The 20,992-nt window shown below is 52.0% G+C and overlaps 1 protein-coding gene across 1 annotated transcript in view; it reads right to left on the minus strand.

The window, feature by feature from the left end:
* Window positions 1–375: 375 nt before the first annotated feature.
* The window catches only part of PARVB (parvin, beta), a gene marked incomplete at its 3' end in the record, with an annotated part of 32,117 nt that continues 11,500 nt past the window's right edge, over window positions 376–20,992 (minus strand). The window contains exons 3-7 of the mRNA XM_008581542.1: window positions 15,818–15,920; window positions 8,700–8,840; window positions 7,333–7,448; window positions 3,298–3,356; window positions 376–395 (exon numbers count right to left, since the gene is read on the minus strand). Of these exons, the coding sequence (XP_008579764.1) occupies window positions 376–395; window positions 3,298–3,356; window positions 7,333–7,448; window positions 8,700–8,840; window positions 15,818–15,920 (439 nt within the window). The remainder of the gene's footprint in view (window positions 396–3,297; window positions 3,357–7,332; window positions 7,449–8,699; window positions 8,841–15,817; window positions 15,921–20,992) is intronic.

The raw sequence follows: 20,992 nt of genomic DNA on the forward strand, positions 1-20,992 counted from the left end.
CACCATCCTCACCTGCACATTAACCACCTCCCTCCTGTCATCTTCCTTCCCTCCTGCTCTGGCTCCCGCCGGTGAGAGTGAGAGCGTGCCCCAGACACTGCCCGCTGCTCCTTCCGCCCGTGCAGGCTTCTGCCTCGCTCTTCTTAGCGCCACCCAGCCCCTTGCAGCTCTGAGAAGCAAAGTCACGAGCCTGTAATATGGGGGAAGGGGGCTGCTCATGTTCTCTAGGATTCCAGAGCCCCTGGGAGCAGCGAGGCCCGCGTGGGGTCCTGCTTTCCCCGCATGACAGCATGAGCCCCCCCAGGAGCCTCCTGGGACAGTCCAACGTGCTGGCGATCTCAGACTCCCCCTTCCCACCCCCAGCCCATTACTTACCAAACCGGCCCATCATCATCCTGCAAACAAGAACACAGAAAGTGGTCAGACAGGTCAGTTTACTAAGGAGCATGACGGAGCACGATGGCTGCCCAGGGCAAGGGCTACTGAGAGCAACGCAGCCCACAGTCTGCTCCATTCTGAGCCACTGGAATTGCAGACGAGGCACTCATGGATAACTGATGTCTGCCCAGGCCAGCTGCAGATCACCATGCTCACCTGCACATTAACCAGCCGTTAATGCCACCTGGAGGGGAGGCATCTAAACCTTGAGAGGGACTAACACGGAGAAGACTTCAGCAGGAGGCAGGTCTTCCAGCAGCCACTGAATGGCAAACCTTAAAGAACAGGCTGCAGACTATCCAAGGGTTGCGATGCAGTGAGTGAACACAATGCACTTTCAGGGACTCAGGAAACAAAACGATTCTAAAAAGACCAGGCTCCGATTCCAAGCAAGTGACGCTGAAAACATGAAGGACAATGACTATCTTCTTGAAGATTTCCAGAGCATGAGCGTACTGTTCTTTTCCATGAGCTGCCTTACTGAGAGGCAAAGACATCTTTATTTAACCCCCCACCCAGGCTCATGTCCTGTGGCTCTACCTTATTTAACAACATTTACTTGCACACCTACTATGTGCAGACCATGGACATACAGAAGTAAACCCCTCATAGCCCCTGCCCTCAAGACGTCCAGTGGGAAGAGACAAGCATAAGCCATGTAGGAGACGGCATGGGAACTAAAAGCAGCCAAGCATGGAGAGCTTCTTGGAGGGGGTGACCTCATAGGTTCTTCTACAAAGAGAAATAGGAAGGACACTGAGACTAGTGGGAGGTGGCAGCACCACCTTAAGAAACTAAATGTGGATCTTTGGGCCACTAAGTGGTTTTCAGCAGACATCCCATGATTTAGATGCCCCATCAGTTCCCCTGCAGCCACGTGGAGGGGAAGGGACAGGAGACAGCAACTGGGAGTCTGGAGACCAGGATAGCAAAATGAGCCATGAGAACTGGCCTGGATGTCAGCCTGGAGAAGGGACCGCCCACCTCTCCAGGACCCACCCCCTCTCCCCGGTTCCTGCCAGCAGAGTGACGCTGCCTCGGGGCTAGGAAACCCCAACTCCATCCCTTGCTGCTCAGGACTGTCTGGCATCCAGTTGAAACAGCTCCCACTGGAATCTCCCCATCCTGACTTTGGGGCATTCCCCATCCTCCTGAAAACTACTTTAGGGCCCTGAGGCACTTCCCACATGCCCCTGTGCTGGATTTTACATTTCTTCAGGTATGTCCTTCCTTGCCAGCCTGATGGCCAGCCCTGAAGGAGGGGAACTACATCCCACACAGCTCTCAGCACCTCTCAGTGCTCCGCACATTGCCTGGAACACAGAGGACCCTGTGTGTGCTGTTCACTGCTGCTGAATTGCCGAGGCCATTCTCGCAACCCCTCACTCGTTCTCCAATTGTCTCAGGACCATTCTGGTTTTACCCAGGATGACTGCCAAGCTCCCAGCTCCTCCCTGCTGCCCTCTCTCCTGTCCTCCTCACCCGGTGGGAGACTGCAAAAGACGGCCACAGCTTCTTCCCATCACTGCACACCCCCTGCTGCAATGTGCCTGGGCGTCAGGAGGCGGAGTCTGTCTCCCACCTTCTGATCCAGGATGGCCTATGACTTGCTTTGACCCACAGAAGTGAGGACATGGGGTAAGCATCCAAGATAAGGTCTCTATGGCCTGCAGCTGCTCTCCCTCTCTGGGGACCCTGGGTGCTCCATGAGGAGGAAGGACATGTAGGGGAGACCATCTCAGCCTCCCCAGCCCCAGAAGAACCTTCAGACGTCTGCAGTCACATGAGCAACCCTGGGCAAGACTAGCCAAAGAACCACCCTGCTGAGCCCACTCCAAATTGCTGAGCCTCAGAACTGGCAGCAGCAAATGAAACAGCTGTCGTCTTCAGCCACTTGGCTCTGAGGGTGGTTTGTTACAGAACAGGCACCTAAGACACCACCCCAACCCCAAATCTTCCCAAGCTGCTCTCCTACTGCTGAACAGGCCAAACTGCTGCTAAGGGCTGCTGTGCTGGGCACAGAACCGCATTCTCCACCCTCCCCTCCCCCTGCTCTCCTCTCTATTCCCTTTCACAGGCTTGGAACAGACCTGGAGGCCACCTGCCAGGCTGTGCACATGCGTCAGGCCGCACGTCGCATCTCTTCAGTTTCCCTGACAGTGCACACACCACAAGTGGATTCCTGTGTCAGCTCCAGTTTTTGAAAGACCATACGTGATTGTCTGGCACAGTAATTAATCACTCTGTGAACTGAGCTGGTGGGTTAGCAGAGACAATCAATTTTTAAATGTTCTGTTTCATTTGAAACAGGTGTAGTTGAGAGGCACAAATGCAGTGGATTTTAAAGATGCTTAACAGGATGTCATAAAGGCTCCTAAAAACCACACACAAAATATACTATTTGATGTGCTATTTTCAATAGATTTAAAGCCTTTCAGACTTCTTGAAACTCGCCCTCTGGCTTTCTCTTAGAGAAAAGAGATGGCTCGGCAATGTCTGTCAAAGGAAAGTTCTGGTTTAGACATGCATGTGGCTCCCTTCCTCTGCTGGCACTAATAGAGATGGATAAATGAGCCAGACGACAGATCTTTTTAACCATCCTGAATTCTCCCCTCCCCAACACTCTTAAAGTCCACCTTCTAAAATAAAGAATGAAAAATCCAAAGGCTTTGGATGATAACTTAGCTCAGTGTTAAAAACTAAAGAAAGTATGGGGAGCAAAGAAAGCCAGGGTGGAAGGCCGCCTGAAAACCTCATCCTAAGACTAAGGAAATGGAGTGGGAAACAGCCCCACAATGCCAGAGTCCCCGGCTCACTCGGGCAGCAGGGCCTGGGAGGGCAGGTGACAGTTCTACTTACTCCGTGGTTGTGGTCAGCTCCTCCGAGACGTGGCTAGAATGCAGCAGGCCTTCCCGCTTCTGAAAACCCCAAAGTAAACAAGTAAGTACACAAAAACCAAGCAGACAGAGATGAGAATGGCAGACTGGCGGGGTGGTTGAAGCTGCATGTGGATGGCCAGGGGCCAGGAGACTACCTTAGAAAGGAGCCACAGGATAAAATCAAGGTGTTGCAGGGTTGAGAAAAATAAAAATATAGACCCTCCTCCCATAACCAGGCACACAGCACCAGCACCTCGGGGCCCACCTGGGGACCTGAGTCATGGAGAAGGGGACTGGACCCCTCCCTCCCACAACCAAGCACACCATACCAGTGCCTCAGGGCCCGCCCAGTGACCCAAGGCCTGGAGCCGGGGACTGGATACCTTTTCCACAACCAGGCACACTGCACCAGTGCCTTGGGCCCCGCCCAGGGACCCAAGGTATGGAGTTGGGGACTGGACCTCCCCCTCCCACAACCAGACACACTGCTAGCACCTTGTGGCCCCACCCAAGGGCTCTGGGCTTGGAGTCAGGGACCAGACCCCCCTCCCACAACCAGGCACACTGTGCCATTGCCTCAGGGTCCATCCGGTGACCTGAGGTATGGAGCCAGGGAGTGGACCCCCTTCCCACAACCATGCACACCATGCCAGCACCTTGGGGCCCACCCAGGGACCCAAGGTATGGAGCCAGGGACCAGACACACCCCACAACCAGGCACACCGCCAGCGCCAAGGAGCATGCCAAAAACATCACCTCCATGTGGGTGGCCCACCACAGCTACCACAGTAACCACAGCTGTTGTGAAAGTGGCTAGATGCCACAACCGCCACGCAGATGGTCCGCCAACCACTGGCGTGCATTGACACAAGGAGAGTCACCAGCAGAGATAAAGAAAAGAAGAGGATGTCTCTCTCTAAAAGACAAAGCCCATTTCAGGGTGACAGAAGAAGCATCTGCTCTATGACAATATTGGGGGACCTGATCACACCTCTCAGCACTGGACAGATCATCTAGGCAACAAATCGACAGAGTAACCATTATCCTTTCAGAAGGAGAGAAGAAAGCTAGAGTAATTAGAGGGGAGAGGGGGGAGTGAGAGCAGAATGGGGAGAGATGGGACAAGGGGCATAAAGGATAATTACAATTTGTAACAATATATATGCTAGTAATATTGATTTGATCAACATATCTCAATGTTGAACCCCCAAACTATGTATAATCAATTTTGAATCAATAAATAAAATAAATTAAAAATAAATAAATGAATGAATAAATAAAAGAAAAAGAAAAATATAAAATAAAAATTTATAAAAGAAGGAGCAACAAGAGAATGAAGGGTTGTGCTGGATGCCCGCCAGTGACCACAAGGGGTGACCCTTTCAGAGACTGCAACCTGTCCCCAAACTTCTCCCACACCCTCCACTCTCCACATTGCACTGAGAGTCGGCATCTGTGTGGGCCTCGGGAGGAACACCCCGGCTCAGGCTTCCCCAGAGGGATCCTCTGCGTCCCAGCTGGGAGAGGTGGAGTGCAGAGAGGAGGGACACAAATAACAGCAAGGAACACCCAGAGAGAGAATGTGTGTGCACTGTGCTGAGTGGGGTCCCCCAGACCCTCCAAATGGGATCTCGCCTGGAAATAGAATCTTTGCAGATACTCGTTAAGAGGAGGCCTTGACGGGCTACGGCGGGCTCTACTAAATCCAGTATGACTAGTGTCCTCATTAGAAGAGAAAACAGACACAGAAACAGAGAGAAGAGGCCACGGGATGACAGATGCAGGGATCACAGTGATGCTGCCACAAGCCAAGGAATGCCAAGGACGGACGGCCAGAAAGAGAAGCAGAAAGAGGCAGGAAGGACCTTTTCCTGCAGCCTTCAGAGGGAGCCGGGCCCTGCCAACCCCTTGATTTCTGACTTCAGTCCTCCATAATTGTGAGGGAACATTTGTGTCTGCTGTTTCAAGCCACCCAGTGTGAGGTTCTTTGTGAAGCAGCCCTGGGAAACTAGCACAGTGTGTGATGTGCTTCTCCCGGAGCCCCGCAGGTGTAGAGAGACAAACGATGGGGGGCGGGGGGCAGGCCACATGTCACAGGAGCTTTGGGTGGAGCTCAGTGGCCAGATAAGGCAATCAGCCCTGGGAAACTAGCACAGTGTGTGATGTGCTTCTCCCGGAGCCCCGCAGGTGTAGAGACAAACGATGGGGGGCGGGGGGCAGGCCACATGTCACAGGAGCTTTGGGTGGAGCTCAGTGGCCAGATAAGGCAATCACCAAGGCAGGCCCCTACACAAACACCCCAAGGGACCAGAGCTCACTTCCTGCTGAGGCAGCCCACAGTGGACACCATCCAAGCGTGGCCTCTGGGGGACTCTCAGGGCTGGTTCTTGCTCATGAGCACCCGCAGTTGGGTGACCATCAGCTTCCTCATGCCGTCATCCTGACAGAGTCTCCGGAGAGCCCACGGGGGAAGGTCCAGAGACCTTTGTTGGCTTAGTCACACGCTAAACATGCACTAGCCCGGGTCTAGGTATCAGAGACAGGAAGCTGAATATTTCAAAGTTTGTGGTATAGTCTCAATCTTATGGGGGAAATGATGGCAGCTCAGAGAAATCAAGCGGTCTGCCCAAGGCCACGCAGCCACGTAGCAAACCAGGCCTCTGCCCTTATTCTTTCCGTTCATGAAATGCCACATTCCCTGCATCACCCCATCTCGGATGAAGTAACTAGTTACCCGAGCAAGCCCAGAGGCGGAGGGACAGGCCGGGGGACTGCAGGGCAAACAGCCTTCTCAAGTATGATGTTGGCCCATTCCAGGTGTGGCCCAAAGCGCCAGCAAGTGCTTGCCTGGGTCAAACTTTCCACAAACCCAAAAGACTGTCTTGGAGCAAAATGCAAGCTTAAAAGGAAACAGCCCGGTCACTCATGCTGCACAGTGCCCGAGGGGCCCCGCTTCTGACGTAGGTGGGATTGGGAACCATGTTCCCTTGTGTCTTGGAAGCCTTTCTCAGCCAGCTGCCTGTGAGTGAGCATCCAAGACAAGGGGCTGCAGGAAGGGTCCCCGGGTCCTGAGTCACGATCACCAACCACAAACATCCTCCTTACGAAAGAAACAGGGCAAAGCAGCAGATGACCTTTGCCTGACAGCAGAAAGTGGCATTCCTGTCAGGTCAAGCTCCCGGGGTAACAGCGAGATCAGAACAGCTTCAGAAAACACAGGCTCAGCCAAGTCTTTGTGGCCACAGAGACCACGGGACTGATAAGTTCAAAAACCAGAGCAGAATGTCTCAAGTAATACCAACACCCAGACGTCCGGGTTTCGGGCGTAACCTCAACTCTCTGGCAGAAGCAGTTGCTCCTTTGGGCCCCAAGTGTGTTTTTTCCACATTCAGTGTCCCCACTGGCCCCGCGGAGTGCTTAGTAGGTGCAGAGCAGGTGCTTTGCCCACGATCACAGGACAAAATTGCCCACACAAACCCCAGGCAACATCCGTCCACTGAAATGTAAGGAAAACAGCTCCACCTCCACCTCCATTAGAAGGACCCTGCGTCCTGGTTCCATTTCTCCATGTGAATCAAGAGAAATGAACCTAAAAAAAGAGATAATAGGGAATGGTGGCTGCCCTGCAGAGCCAGTGCAGAGAAGCTTTCATTCGGGTGTCTGTTTCATACCACCCGTCCCACCCTCCTCCAGTGACTAATAAGTACATTCAAGGGGATTGAATTCCAACCAGTTGTCTTTGGAGAGAAATGAATGTTCTTTTCAAAAATGTGGAAAATTAAACCTCACACCCTCGTGCCTCCGCTTCTGCCTCTTAAATCAATCCCATTGTTCTGCTCTAATCACTTATCTGGATGCCAGAGTGAGACATAAATTTTGTCAAGAGGGAAAAACAGAAGGTAGCCTCTTAGAAGGGAAAAAATAATAATAAAAAGGCAGGAAAATGACAGGAGGAAAAAGTCACGCTGCCCGCCCGGCAGAGTTATGGTCACGCCAACCGTTGGGTCATACTCACCCGCACGACCACCACCTGCACGGTAACGTGCTCGGGGAGGCGGATCGGGGCCCTGAAGTGCACGGCCAGAGCAACGAGCAGGTGCAGGATGGCCACCAGGTTCTTCCCGTGAATCGCTGTGGGCGGGGAGGGAAGGAGGGAGCTGCTTAGGACCCGCTTGCACCGGAACCCGAGCCTACGACCAGAACGCTGCGTCCAAACGAGACCGAGACACAAGGGTGGAACAGGCCGTGGAAAAACTGAGAGAGCCCACGAGCATCCGGGGTGGACTGACCTCTAGTTTCTAGTTTTTTCTTTTCTGTTGGCCTCAGGTGACGTGGGCAAACACTTTTAAAAGCATAACGTTTTTAAAAGCAGTAGATTTGGTGGTGATAGGAGGAGTGAGCAGGGTGCTAAAATTAGCACAAAAGAAGGGACAAATGAAGAAACACAGGTCACGGCCACTTGCCCATCATGATAATGAACGTTATTATCTTTGGCACTACAAAAGTTCTCCCTCTCTGCAGTCAGCCATCGCAGCGCGGGTAAATGTCGCTCTGCCCAGGGATGTCAGACATTAGCTCCCGCCCAGCCTAAGTCAGTCCCTGGTTACTGTCCCCAGCCCTCTTCTAACTCTTCCTTAGCACGTGGAGTAGGGCTTGGTTATAATCACCACTTCTGTGTAGGGCTTTACGGAGTACAGAGCATTCGATTGTGAACCCACAGCCCCAGCAACCCCCCAAGGCAGGCTTGGGTTTGTCCCAGGTCTCAACGCCAAGAAACCAGGTCCAGGACCAAGCACCTGGACGTCCCCTGCACAGCCAGGGCTCAGCTCACCAAAGCACGGAGGCCCCTTGTCAGGCGGGGAGAGCTCTGCAGCCACAGCCCGACGGCCTGACGGCCCTGCATCGAGGATGGGGGTGGGGGCAGGACGGAGGGGAACCTTCCAGCTCCTCTTGGTTTAGTTCTTCTGGGTTCATGTCTGGGCTGGAGATACTGTGATGTCATATATCCCTAATGTCAGCCCACTCTGTGACACATTTCAAAGGCCAGCAGTTCATTTGGTGCCATGGGTATTTGGGGTTGAGTCCCAACAGGAACCCCGCAGGGCCTCTTCTGCCTCTCAAAGCCTCCCTGATCCACCCAAGCGGAAACCACCCCTCTCTACTCCGAAGCACGGAAAAGCAAAAAATCGCAGCACAGCTGAGTCCCTTTCCTGCAAGCTCCACAGCCTAACTTCCTCCTCCCCTGCCTTGCTCCTCTGCAACGCTGCCTCTCACAGAACTCCCAAGGCAGCCTTTCAAAATGCAAAGCCCGATGTGATGATGAATGTCAAAAGACAAAGGATGGGCTCGCTCCAAACGCTCCCTCCCCCAGCAGCCACTCACAGTCCACGTTCCACCGGAGCGCCCAGCCACGGGGCCGCAGCAGGTCATGCACCGCTTCCAGAACAGTCTGCAGCTTCTGCTTCTGCCCTATTTCAGACTGTGTCACCTCAGCCACATTCAGCTTGCGGTCTGCCAGTTTTTCTGCAGTGAGAAGGACAAGAGCAAAGGGCAGTGTCACAGAAAGCCAGAGGCACTCAGAGATGCCTCAATGAACTGGCCCAAATGAGGTCCCCAAAGGGGAGCAGGTTGTCACTCAACAGTGGGGAAGTTTCAAGGTGTTGAGCCAAGGAACTCTGAGCTTTCAGGTCATTCGTGCTCCTTAGAAAATTACTCCAGAATGAAAAGGGGAGATGAGTTAAGGATAAAGCTCTGGGTGTCGCACTTGGGAACATTCTGTACATAGTAAGTCGGAAAAATGCTTTAAGATGCAGTTGGGAGGTTACCCGGGAGGGGCGGAGTGGGCCGGGAGGTGAGGACACTGTCCAGTGGATTCTCAGGGGGAAGAGGACTTGGAGGAAGATAATAAAAAGGGTCTTAAAAGCTGTCCTCTGCCTCCCTACACACAGGCTCCCCTTCTTGTTTCTCTAACATTTTGACACCACAATGAGAAGTTTGATTAGATGTTCACGGAACTCGTGACTATTTTATTATCAAGAGTGAGCTGGCAGCAATCTGGAGGAGCCAGGACCAGAACTGTCACATCTACTCCAGACTCAGTCACTGAGGCTAACACCCAGCATGGCTGGTGCTCCTTCAACCTCCCTCCGAGCCGGGCAGCCGGGGAGGGCAGCCACCGGCCACCAGTGCTGGACCCCACGCCCATGAAGGGCACCGTGGCAGCCAGGACCTCAGGTTTCCCTCCTAGTCTTTTATTCTAGGACTCGAGGGCTTCCTGGTTAGATGTCCTCTGCAGAACAACAGAGCAATGACACAGGCCATCATGAGATAGTTCTCTGGGAGGCTGATTACAAAGCAGTTGTCACAGCTCCTGCCACTGTGAGCCTTCCACACAGAGCTGCTGTTGGCCACAGCAGCACCGATGGGAGATCATAAAAGCAACCAAGTCCAGGCTGGTCACAAAAGGAGCTTCCATTTCACACGCAAGCCCCAGCACATAGTTCTGTATAAAGCATTTTGGCTGGAAGCTCGGGCTACGTCAACAGTCCCCTATGTCTCCCCCCTCATTTGGAAGAACAGTTTTGGTATTCCCTTCGGGGTAATATAATTATATAGGAATGCCTGCTGGGCTCACGATACCCCTTCGTTCGTCCCTTCATTCGTTCATTCACTACAAAATCGTTCCTGAGCACTCACTATGCGATGGGCACTGTCCTACATGCTGAACGCAGCACAGAAGTACCTAGTGAGGAGACAGACACGTAATCTCAGGTCGGGTGATGATAGGAGAAAAACGAAGCAGCCAACAAAACCACATCCTGCAGGGGAACGGAAGTGATTCCTGATTATACATTTGGTTTCCCTGCATCTGTATCTAATAGGTCCTAGCTGAATAATCCACAGCTCTCTGTCTGTATGAACACCCTGAAAGATACACAGCAAGCAGGTCCCATGTGTGTTCAACCACCAAGGACAGGGCAGAGCAGGAGCCCTTGGGGAAGGAAGAAGGGGGAGGGAGAGCCAGGTGGCCCAAGAGCCTAGCCCACAAGGGAGACAGGGAGCCCAGCACACCCCTGCTGTCCCCCTGCCATCAGCCAACCCTGCAGATTGAACACAGCATGTCACCTGGGGTGGAGGAGAAGTCAACAGAGCTAGGGCTGCCATAACGAAGTACCACAGACTGGGTGGCTTAAACAACAGAAATTTATTGTCTCATAGTCCTGCAGACTAGAAGTCCAAGATCAAGGTGTCAGCAGGGCTGGTTTCTTCTGGGGTCTTTCTCCTTGGCTTGTATGTGGCTGTCTCCTCCCTGTGTCTTCACTTGGTCTCCCCTCTCTGTGTGTCTGTGTCCTAATCATTTCTTCTTATGAGGACCCCAGTCATATTGGATTAGGACCTACCCATATGACCTCATTTTAATTTAATTACCTCTTTAAAGCCCCTATCTCCAAATACACTGAGGGTTGGGACTTCAACAGATGAGTTGGGGCAGGGGGAGACAATTCAACCCATAACAGAGACCAAGGAGACTGGCTGTGTCAGGTGTTGCCTTAGGCTGGGTCTTGGGTGACTCTCCCATGTGGCAGAGAATAAGGTACCTGGCTGCCCACAAGCCCAGCTGTCACATTGCCCACTGATGGGGCTGCAGGGGAAGCTCAGTGCTTTGCCATGGCCAGGACCCCTGTCTTCCTAGCACAGAAAGAGACAGAGAAAGGCAGGGCTATTGTCAAGTGTGGCAGGTGACCATGCAGGATGGCTAAATGTGAGGCTGTGGAGTCACACGAGGAAGGGACTGACTTAGAGGGGTGTGCCAGTGAGTCAGCGATGGGACAACAGCAGCCCGGGAGCTCCTGCAGCACCCTGCATGGGCACCTTCACTCTGTCCATCGACAGTCTACCTTGAGAGTAACACCACAGACACAGAAGAGCCACACCCACAGAAACCTGGCATGTGACAGAGAATCCAGCAGCTGCTTCCAGAATCTCCTCTCAAGAACAACGTGGCCTTACTGGCCAGACACATACAAAAAAATCTTTCACACGACCAGGCAAGATATTTTGATGTTCTGTTGATATCTGAACATTCTCTTTCATTGTTCTTTTTTTTCAAACAATGTAGTCTGTCAAACTACCTGATGTGCAAGAGATTTCAGAATTGCCTTCTAAAGTACTTATGAGATACTCAGACGAGATGGAACAGCAGCTACTCCACAGGTAAGTCTGCCTGCACCAAAGTAAGCCTCATGCTATACTTTACAGATAACAAAATGGATATAGCAGGACCCACGCACAATCAGAGCAGCTTCAGGGTAAGTGCTGCACTTGCTGGAGCCAACTGAAGAGGAAACCAAAAGGATGTGCCTTGAGAGGGCAGGATTCCTGCTCTAAAGATGCCCCGGTCATTCTACCCCAGGGAAGGCAATGGAATAGTTTACAGGCAACCACGACAGAGAGGTAGATGCAATTCAGAGCCTGTTCTGTGATGCTGAGAGCCAGACACAGGGTTCCACGGCCACACTGCTAGATACAAGGCTCAGGGACACACCGTTTCAAGTGATGGAGTGGGTGAAGCCACAAGCACATACAAAAGAATCAGAAATAAAAAACGTAAGTAAGCATAACACTCAAATTTGCTTCTGAAAATATTAGGAAGTGTCTGCTTCAGGCAGTGAGCAAAGCACCAATTCCAGAGACTTCTTCAATAAAGGAGCATCACCACCAACAGCCAAATCTTCAAGTCCAAAACTCAAGGAGGAGTTAAGTCTTTACCATAATTGGCGGCTCTTATAGAGGGAGAAAAGCAGATAACCCAGGGGCAGCTTCCCCATCAGTAGTGTCCTTGCAAATAGCATCAGTCAAAGACCTGTGTGCTCCTCTAGACTTCTTGGTTGAAAGTGTCTACCAACTCAAACATCCGGTTTGGAGACCTTGAGAGCAACTGGCACCTGACAGTGCTGGGCATGACTGTACCAACACTACAATGTAACACATCAAAACTCCAACCACTAACACTTTTTATAATAAAACCGATCATTATAAAACAATCTTGATTAACATTTTAGATTTATTCTTGCACCATGGAAGTTTATTCTAAGATGGGGATTCTTGTCTTAGCCAAATACAGATGTTAACTCCTGGCTGTTCGGCATTCAGCCAATAACAAATTTGGAATGCCCTCTCCAGGTGGAGTCTTCTGGTGCCACGGCGTTAACATCACCATGGCTCCACATTTACACCGAAGCCTGGACTCCACATGCATCTTAATACCAGCAAACCCACACTACTCCCAGGCCACAAACTGCTCAGGCCACAACTGCTCAGGCCACAAACTCAGCCATCAGCCTCAATTCCTCTGGCAGCTTTAACCTCCAATGGCTCCACATTTACACCGAAGCCTGGACTCCACATGCATCTTAATACCAGCAAACCCACACTACTCCCAGGCCACAAACTGCTCAGGCCACAACTGCTCAGGCCACAAACTCAGCCATCAGCCTCAATTCCTCTGGCAGCTTTAACCTCCAAAATACCTCCCGTTCTGCACTTCCACTGTGGTCCGAGCCCCTTCATCCGAGGCCTGGGCTGCTGTCTTGGCATCCTGGTCCATCTCCCAGCTCCAACTCCTGGCCCTCCTGTCCATACTTTCTGCACCCAGAAGCCCAAGTGACCTTCTAAGGCTCCAACTCAAATCATGTCATGGCCCTGCTTAGAGCCTCCACTGGCCTCCTGTCACCTGGAATAAAAGCCTCTGTCTAGCAGGGCCGGACGTGATCTGAGCCTGTCCATCTTCTCAGCCTTACCTTATGACCCTTCCCTCCCTCACTGCCACCCCCACACCCACCCCCGCCTCCAACACAGCAGGCTCTTCCTCGCCTCCAACTGAAGGAAGCTGTGCACAACCTGCTGCAGCTGCACTGCTGGGCATCGCTCAACACCCACAGAGAAAGGATGAGGGGGCAGATGACCCTAAAGCCTGGGGGCTGGGAGACGCCAGCTGGGAGGCCTGCACTGTGGCTTTACGTCTATTTCCAGGACAAGCAGCCAATGTCACCACGTAGAGAAGAGCGTGGTCCAGCCCCAGAGCCCTCTGCATAGGATGGGGCAGGACAGAACTGTCCCTTCCCGTCCACTCACCCAAGAGCTTCTGCAGCACTTGGCCATCATACAGGTCCTCCTCCAGCTGCTTCACGATGATTCTCTCCTCCACCAGCACGTCATTGATCCAGCTGAGGAGCACCTGTGGGAGAGGCGGGCGTTAGAGCCTCACTCCACCAGCACCATGCAGACCAGGCAATGACCACAGCAAGTGCAGGGACAGACAGCTGCATGACACCATGACAGCCACCCGACCACGGCCTGGTGAGCCGGGGAGGGGGAGCTAAGCTTCTCTCTCTATGGATGGATGGGGTGGGAGGGGAGGGGGCTGAAACACAAGCAGCCTTCACACCCACCCCAGTCTGCCAGGACTTCCCAGGGAATGCCCAAGGATACCCTCGTTAGAGGGCAGTCACTTTGGTGAAACGGGGCCTCTTCCCACCTGGGAACTTGGGTAAGGTGGAAAACTCCCAGTAAAAGGGAGTTTTACCCATTTGCCTTGGTATGGAAGGGGGTTAAATTAGTAAGTGTTAATAATAATGCCCCGCCCCGTGGCCCCTGAGAGTAAAGGCAGGCCATAAAATGTCCATCCCCTCCCGTCCACAAGATCTGCACCACAGTAGTCCCCATCACCCTGAGCCCCAAACTGTAGCAGGAAGGGGACCATGTGGCCGTCACTGATGAGCTGGGGGCTCCTACTCTCTGCAGCATTTTTAAAGCAGCTTTATTGAGATGGAATCCACGTACCACACCACTCACCCTTCTAAAGTGTGCAGTTCAGTGGGTTTTACTATTTCACAAAGTTGTGCACCCGTCACCATAATCAACTTTAGAACATTTTCATCACCCCAAAAGAAGCCTGTACCCATGAGCAGGCTCTCCCCATTTCTCCTTCCACCTGCCCCTTCCAACCACTAACCATTTTCTGTCCCCACGGATTCATGTTTTCTGAACATTTCACATAGAAGAAATCGTACAATACGTGACCTCTCACGTCTGGCTCCTTTCACTTGGCATCACGTTCTCAAGGCTCACCCGTGCCGTAGCAGGTGGCAGAGCCTCCTTCCTTCTTATGGCTAAATAATATTCCACTGTACGGCTGTGTCACATTTGATTATCCACTTAGCAGCGGGTGGACATTTGGGCTGTCTCTACTCTTGGCTATTGGGAGAAATGCTGTGATGAACATTCACGTACAAGTTTTCGTGTGGACGTAGGTTGTTATTTTTCTAGGCCAGCCCTCCTCTTAAGCCTTTTCTCAACAGATTTTCCATTCACTTCACTGGACTACTTTTGGCTATTGGGAGAAATGCTGCGACGAACATTCACGTACAAGTTTTCGTGTGGACGTAGGTTGTTATTTTTTCTAGGCCAGCCCTCCTCTTAAGCCTTTTCTCAACAGATTTTCCATTCACTTCACTGGGTGAGATACTTCAGAAGACGATTGCTTCCACTGCGAAAACATCTGTAGAAAAACAGCACTCCCGCTGAACAGAATTCCGGCTGGCCAGTCCTGCTTACGACACTTCTGCTCCACAAAATGCAACAGATGCCTGCACAGACGTGATCCATAATACGTAGCCCATGATTTTTCAGTAGAAACAAAACTAATAAAACTATCTAATTGGTCCCAATAACCTCTTAGAAATGGACNCGGCTCCACATTTACACCGAAGCCTGGACTCCACATGCATCTTAATACCAGCAAACCCACACTACTCCCAGGGGCCTCCTCAACTGCTCAGGCCACAAACTCAGCCATCAGCCTCAATTCCTCTGGCAGCTTTAACCTCCAAAATACCTCCCGTTCTGCACTTCCACTGTGGTCCGAGCCCCTTCATCCGAGGCCTGGGCTGCTGTCTTGGCATCCTGGTCCATCTCCCAGCTCCAACTCCTGGCCCTCCTGTCCATACTTTCTGCACCCAGAAGCCCAAGTGACCTTCTAAGGCTCCAACTCAAATCATGTCATGGCCCTGCTTAGAGCCTCCACTGGCCTCCTGTCACCTGGAATAAAAGCCTCTGCCTAGCAGGGCCGGACGTGATCTGAGCCTGTCCATCTTCTCAGCCTTACCTTATGACCCTTCCCTCCCTCACTGCCACCCCCACACCCACCCCCGCCTCCAACACAGCAGGCTCTTCCTCGCCTCCAACTGAAGGAAGCTGTGCACAACCTGCTGCAGCTGCACTGCTGGGCATCGCTCAACACCCACAGAGAAAGGATGAGGGGGCAGATGACCCTAAAGCCTGGGGGCTGGGAGACGCCAGCTGGGAGGCCTGCACTGTGGCTTTACGTCTATTTCCAGGACAAGCAGCCAATGTCACCACGTAGAGAAGAGCGTGGTCCAGCCCCAGAGCCCTCTGCATAGGATGGGGCAGGACAGAACTGTCCCTTCCCGTCCACTCACCCAAGAGCTTCTGCAGCACTTGGCCATCATACAGGTCCTCCTCCAGCTGCTTCACGATGATTCTCTCCTCCACCAGCACGTCATTGATCCAGCTGAGGAGCACCTGTGGGAGAGGCGGGCGTTAGAGCCTCACTCCACCAGCACCATGCAGACCAGGCAATGACCACAGCAAGTGCAGGGACAGACAGCTGCATGACACCATGACAGCCACCCGACCACGGCCTGGTGAGCCGGGGAGGGGGAGCTAAGCTTCTCTCTCTATGGATGGATGGGGTGGGAGGGGAGGGGGCTGAAACACAAGCAGCCTTCACACCCACCCCAGTCTGCCAGGACTTCCCAGGGAATGCCCAAGGATACCCTCGTTAGAGGGCAGTCACTTTGGTGAAACGGGGCCTCTTCCCACCTGGGAACTTGGGTAAGGTGGAAAACTCCCAGTAAAAGGGAGTTTTACCCATTTGCCTTGGTATGGAAGGGGGTTAAATTAGTAAGTGTTAATAATAATGCCCCGCCCCGTGGCCCCTGAGAGTAAAGGCAGGCCATAAAATGTCCATCCCCTCCCGTCCACAAGATCTGCACCACAGTAGTCCCCATCACCCTGAGCCCCAAACTGTAGCAGGAAGGGGACCATGTGGCCGTCACTGATGAGCTGGGGGCTCCTACTCTCTGCAGCATTTTTAAAGCAGCTTTATTGAGATGGAATCCACGTACCACACCACTCACCCTTCTAAAGTGTGCAGTTCAGTGGGTTTTACTATTTCACAAAGTTGTGCACCCGTCACCATAATCAACTTTAGAACATTTTCATCACCCCAAAAGAAGCCTGTACCCATGAGCAGGCTCTCCCCATTTCTCCTTCCACCTGCCCCTTCCAACCACTAACCATTTTCTGTCCCCACGGATTCATGTTTTCTGAACATTTCACATAGAAGAAATCGTACAATACGTGACCTCTCACGTCTGGCTCCTTTCACTTGGCATCACGTTCTCAAGGCTCACCCGTGCCGTAGCAGGTGGCAGAGCCTCCTTCCTTCTTATGGCTAAATAATATTCCACTGTACGGCTGTGTCACATTTGATTATCCACTTAGCAGCGGGTGGACATTTGGGCTGTCACTACTTTTGGCTATTGGGAGAAATGCTGCGACGAACATTCACGTACAAGTTTTCGTGTGGACGTAGGTTGTTATTTTTTCTAGGCCAGCCCTCCTCTTAAGCCTTTTCTCAACAGATTTTCCATTCACTTCACTGGGTGAGATACTTCAGAAGACGATTGCTTCCACTGCGAAAACATCTGTAGAAAAACAGCACTCCCGCTGAACAGAATTCCGGCTGGCCAGTCCTGCTTACGACACTTCTGCTCCACAAAATGCAACAGATGCCTGCACAGACGTGATCCATAATACGTAGCCCATGATTTTTCAGTAGAAACAAAACTAATAAAACTATCTAATTGGTCCCAATAACCTCTTAGAAATGGACATTTACGGCCCCTCTCGGAGACGAGCAGAAGGGACAAATCCAGTATATATTGCTCTCTGTCACTCTTTGGAACAGTTGCAACCTGCAAAATTGGCCACAAAGCAAATTTCTGTGAAGTATATTCTACTTTCCCACTCACTCAAAATTATTTAATCAGACACACAATCCCATGAAGAATGGGAGTAAAAATAAAGGGAGGTTTAAGGAAGAGAGAGGTGCGGTGCTCCGGCTTTCTGATTTTGTCAAGAGCATCTCCGAAAGGTCAGGAGGACAGAGCGGGCTCCTCTGCTCCAGCCCTGGGGACAGCACTGGCCAGGAGTCCTGGGGCTGAACCCGAGTCCCCGTCCGCCCACCTGGGGCCCCCACAGCTCCCAGCTGTGCCACCTGCTCGGGATGCCTGCTCCTCTCACACTCCACTGCCTTCCTCCGAGGCCACCTCATGTCCTCCTATGACTTCCAGCGCTGTCCCCAACCCAGAAACCTCTAAACTATGGCCTTCACCTCTGCACATTCCTTCTGCTCGGTGCTCCATGGGCTCCTCTTGCTCCCCAAACCTGCTGCTTTTCCAGGAGGGAAAGAAGACCACCCCAGGACAGCGTCGGGAGCTGGGCTTTATCCTGTCACCCCACTTCTGTCCACTTCCTAACTCAGTCCATGTTCCTCTTGTTCAATCCACTGTCTCTCCCTGGGCCACTGCCACAGGCACCACCCTAGGCCTTGGAGATATGAAGAAAGCTGACCTGGTCTGTGTTATGCAGGGAAGGGCACATGCATGAAGGGGGCACATGGCAGGGCACCGGGAGCCAGGCCACCTCATCTTCCCATGGTTACTAGAGAGAGCTGGTCCCTACTGCACTGGGTCAGACCGCATGCTTTCAAGGGCCTACGAGGATGTTCCACATGGCACATCTCTGTCACCTCTATTCCGTCTCTGACCACTCTCTTCCTTGCTCACTAGGCTCCAGCCACTGCCCTTCTCACTGGTCCTTAAATGTGCCAAGCATGTGCATACCACAGGACCTTTGCACCTGCTATGGCTCTGTTCTCCCAGGCACCAACACACAGGTCCCTGCTCAAATGCCACCTCCATGACCACCTCACCTGAAATGGAGGGTGGGTTTGTTGGAAGGTGGGGTCTCTGATTCCTGTTTTAGTTTTCTTCAAAGCACTCACAGCCATCGGATCACATATTCACCTGTCCCTGTTCTGCCTGTCTTCCCAGATGGACTGTCAGCTCCATGTGCATTGGGTGTTTGTTTTGCTCAGTGCCATATCCCCAGTGGCTAAAACAGGAACAGACCTATGGAAGGGGCTCAAACAAACTGCAGAACTGCCTAGAGACTTTCTAGAAAGGTCTGGAAAGTCTAGAACATTTGTTTCTAGAACATGGTTCCAGAGGCTTCCTTGCCCAAGCATAGTCCTGTTAGAAAATACACAAAGGACCATGTTTCTGCTATAAGGAAACTAAACACAACACACACACACACACACACACATCTGGATCTCTAACTCAGTCCAAGCCCAAACACAAAAATAACAAACACGATGGGATTAAAATTGAATTGCACGAAGCAGGCCAGGGCAGCCAGCGCTGGGGAGCAAACATAGTCACTGCCCCAGGGGTGCAGCTTAATCCTGGTACCACAAATCACCCTGCCACGGTGCACTCCAGGATATCCATCTTCATCCTCTCTTTCACAAAAGACTTTCTAAAGATAGCACCAGCCATCATTTTCAGGAAGGTACTCATTTGCAAACCCCGAATCCTGTGGGCAAATGTCCAGGACACACATTAATTATGTCCTGGACACAGCACTCTATGCTTTATGAGCTTGCCTTAACCAGAAAAAAAAATCACCTTTCCTTTAGTTTCTTCTGAATTATACTCAGGATCTGCAGTCTGTCTCCCCCAGAGCTTTGACAGTTACATTCTAATCATGTCCAATCAGAGTGGTGGCCACTGAACTCACCGAGGACGTGGGCTTCTTGCAGGAGGCAATGTGGCCTGTGGGGCCAGAGGGCCTCCTGGGGCATCTCCATGCGGCTCTAACAGCACCGACTTCAACCCAGAGGGTCTTCTCCGTGCAGCTGACTTTTTAGAAAACAGAACCTAAAGACCAGGGAGAGTCTTGTCCACCAAACTGGGAAACGAGATGTGAAGTTTGTTCTTAGGGAGAAATGCACACTCCAATGTAGTGCCTGCTATTGACCAATGTGCCTAGGAGGTGTTGGGTGGTTTTTCCCCAACACCAAATACATTGTTCTACCAGCAGTTCACTGGTTCTCCAACAGCAACTGGGCATCCTACAATTCAATTCAATTCTGACACTAACTAGCAGGAGTTAGATCCCAGGTTAAGAGCTCAGTCCCTCAAAACTGGCCCCACTGCAGATGCCAGCTGCAAACGGGGTCCTCAGGCTACCTGCCCTTCTGCCCAGCTGACCACAAGCAGGGCTGCCTGCCTTAGGCTCAATAATTTGGTCGAAGGACTCATTGAACTCAGGAAAACACTTTACTTAGGATTACCAGTTTATAATAAAGGACAGAACTCAGGAACAGCTTCACGGGAAGAGACGCACAGGTATGGGGAGGGGTGCGGCGCTTCCGTGCCACTTCCAGGCACGACCCCCACCCAGTGCCTTCATGTGCTCATCAGCTCACATCTCCTTTGAACCCTGTGTTTGGGGTGTTCATGGAAGACTCATTACAGAGGCATGATCAGGTAAGTCACTGGCCACTGGTGATCAACTCAATCTCCAGCCCTTCTCCCCTCCCCAGAGATGGGGGGATGAGGGGAAGGCCTGATGTTCCAACCCTCTCATCAGGTGGCCGGTTCCTCTGGGACCAGCTCCATTCTGAGTCCCCCTCATTAGCACAAACTTAGGCACAGTCAAAACGGGCTTGCTAAGAAAACAAAAGACCAAAAAAACCCACAACAGTTCCCATCACTTGGGAACTTCCAAGGGTTTTAGGTACTCTGTGCCAGGAACCAGGGACCCAGAGCACATACAGATGTTTTATTATATACCATGGCTGTGAAGGCCCTTCTCTGCCTATTCATTCTGGGGAGCACAGGAATCGCCAGTCCCTCTTTCGAGACTCATTAAAAACACAACATATCTCATCTGTAAACCTCCATCTGCCTGTGCAGCACTCGCTGTGTACCCATAAGTAATTCAGCAGAGAACGCAAGAGAAAATGACACAGGAAGAAACACCAGCAGAGGCGACTTCAGCACACCCGCTTCTGCCTCTTGACCCTGCAGGGCCCCTGTGCTGGTTTTTAAATCTGCACCGCAGACCAGCCAGTCCACCTCCATCCCGTGTGCCCTGTTCCCACTCCTGTCCCAACAGAAATGACAGCAATAACATGTGACCATGTGCACGATCCTCACAACACCTCAAGGTAGTTGCTATTATTCTACCTCTTTAGTTTGAGTAGGGATTTGCATCCAGGAATCCAACCCCAGAGCACACCTCCACCCCGTAACACTACATCATAAGCAACAGATGCTCAAAGATGATGTTTGAATGGCCGGCCTCGTTCTCCATGCCTAGCTTAGCCAGAGCCAAGGATTTTTTTTTTACAGGAGCAGAGAGAAGCTCAATTTTGTAAACAGCAACAGTCCTGAGGCAGCAGGAGTCAGAGTGGGAAGCCTACAGGGGGAGACAGGACGGGCGACCCCAACAAAGAAAAA

The sequence above is a fragment of the Galeopterus variegatus genome, unplaced genomic scaffold (genome assembly GCF_000696425.1).
Source record: "Galeopterus variegatus unplaced genomic scaffold, G_variegatus-3.0.2 Scaffold2389, whole genome shotgun sequence".
NCBI lineage: Eukaryota > Metazoa > Chordata > Mammalia > Dermoptera > Cynocephalidae > Galeopterus > Galeopterus variegatus.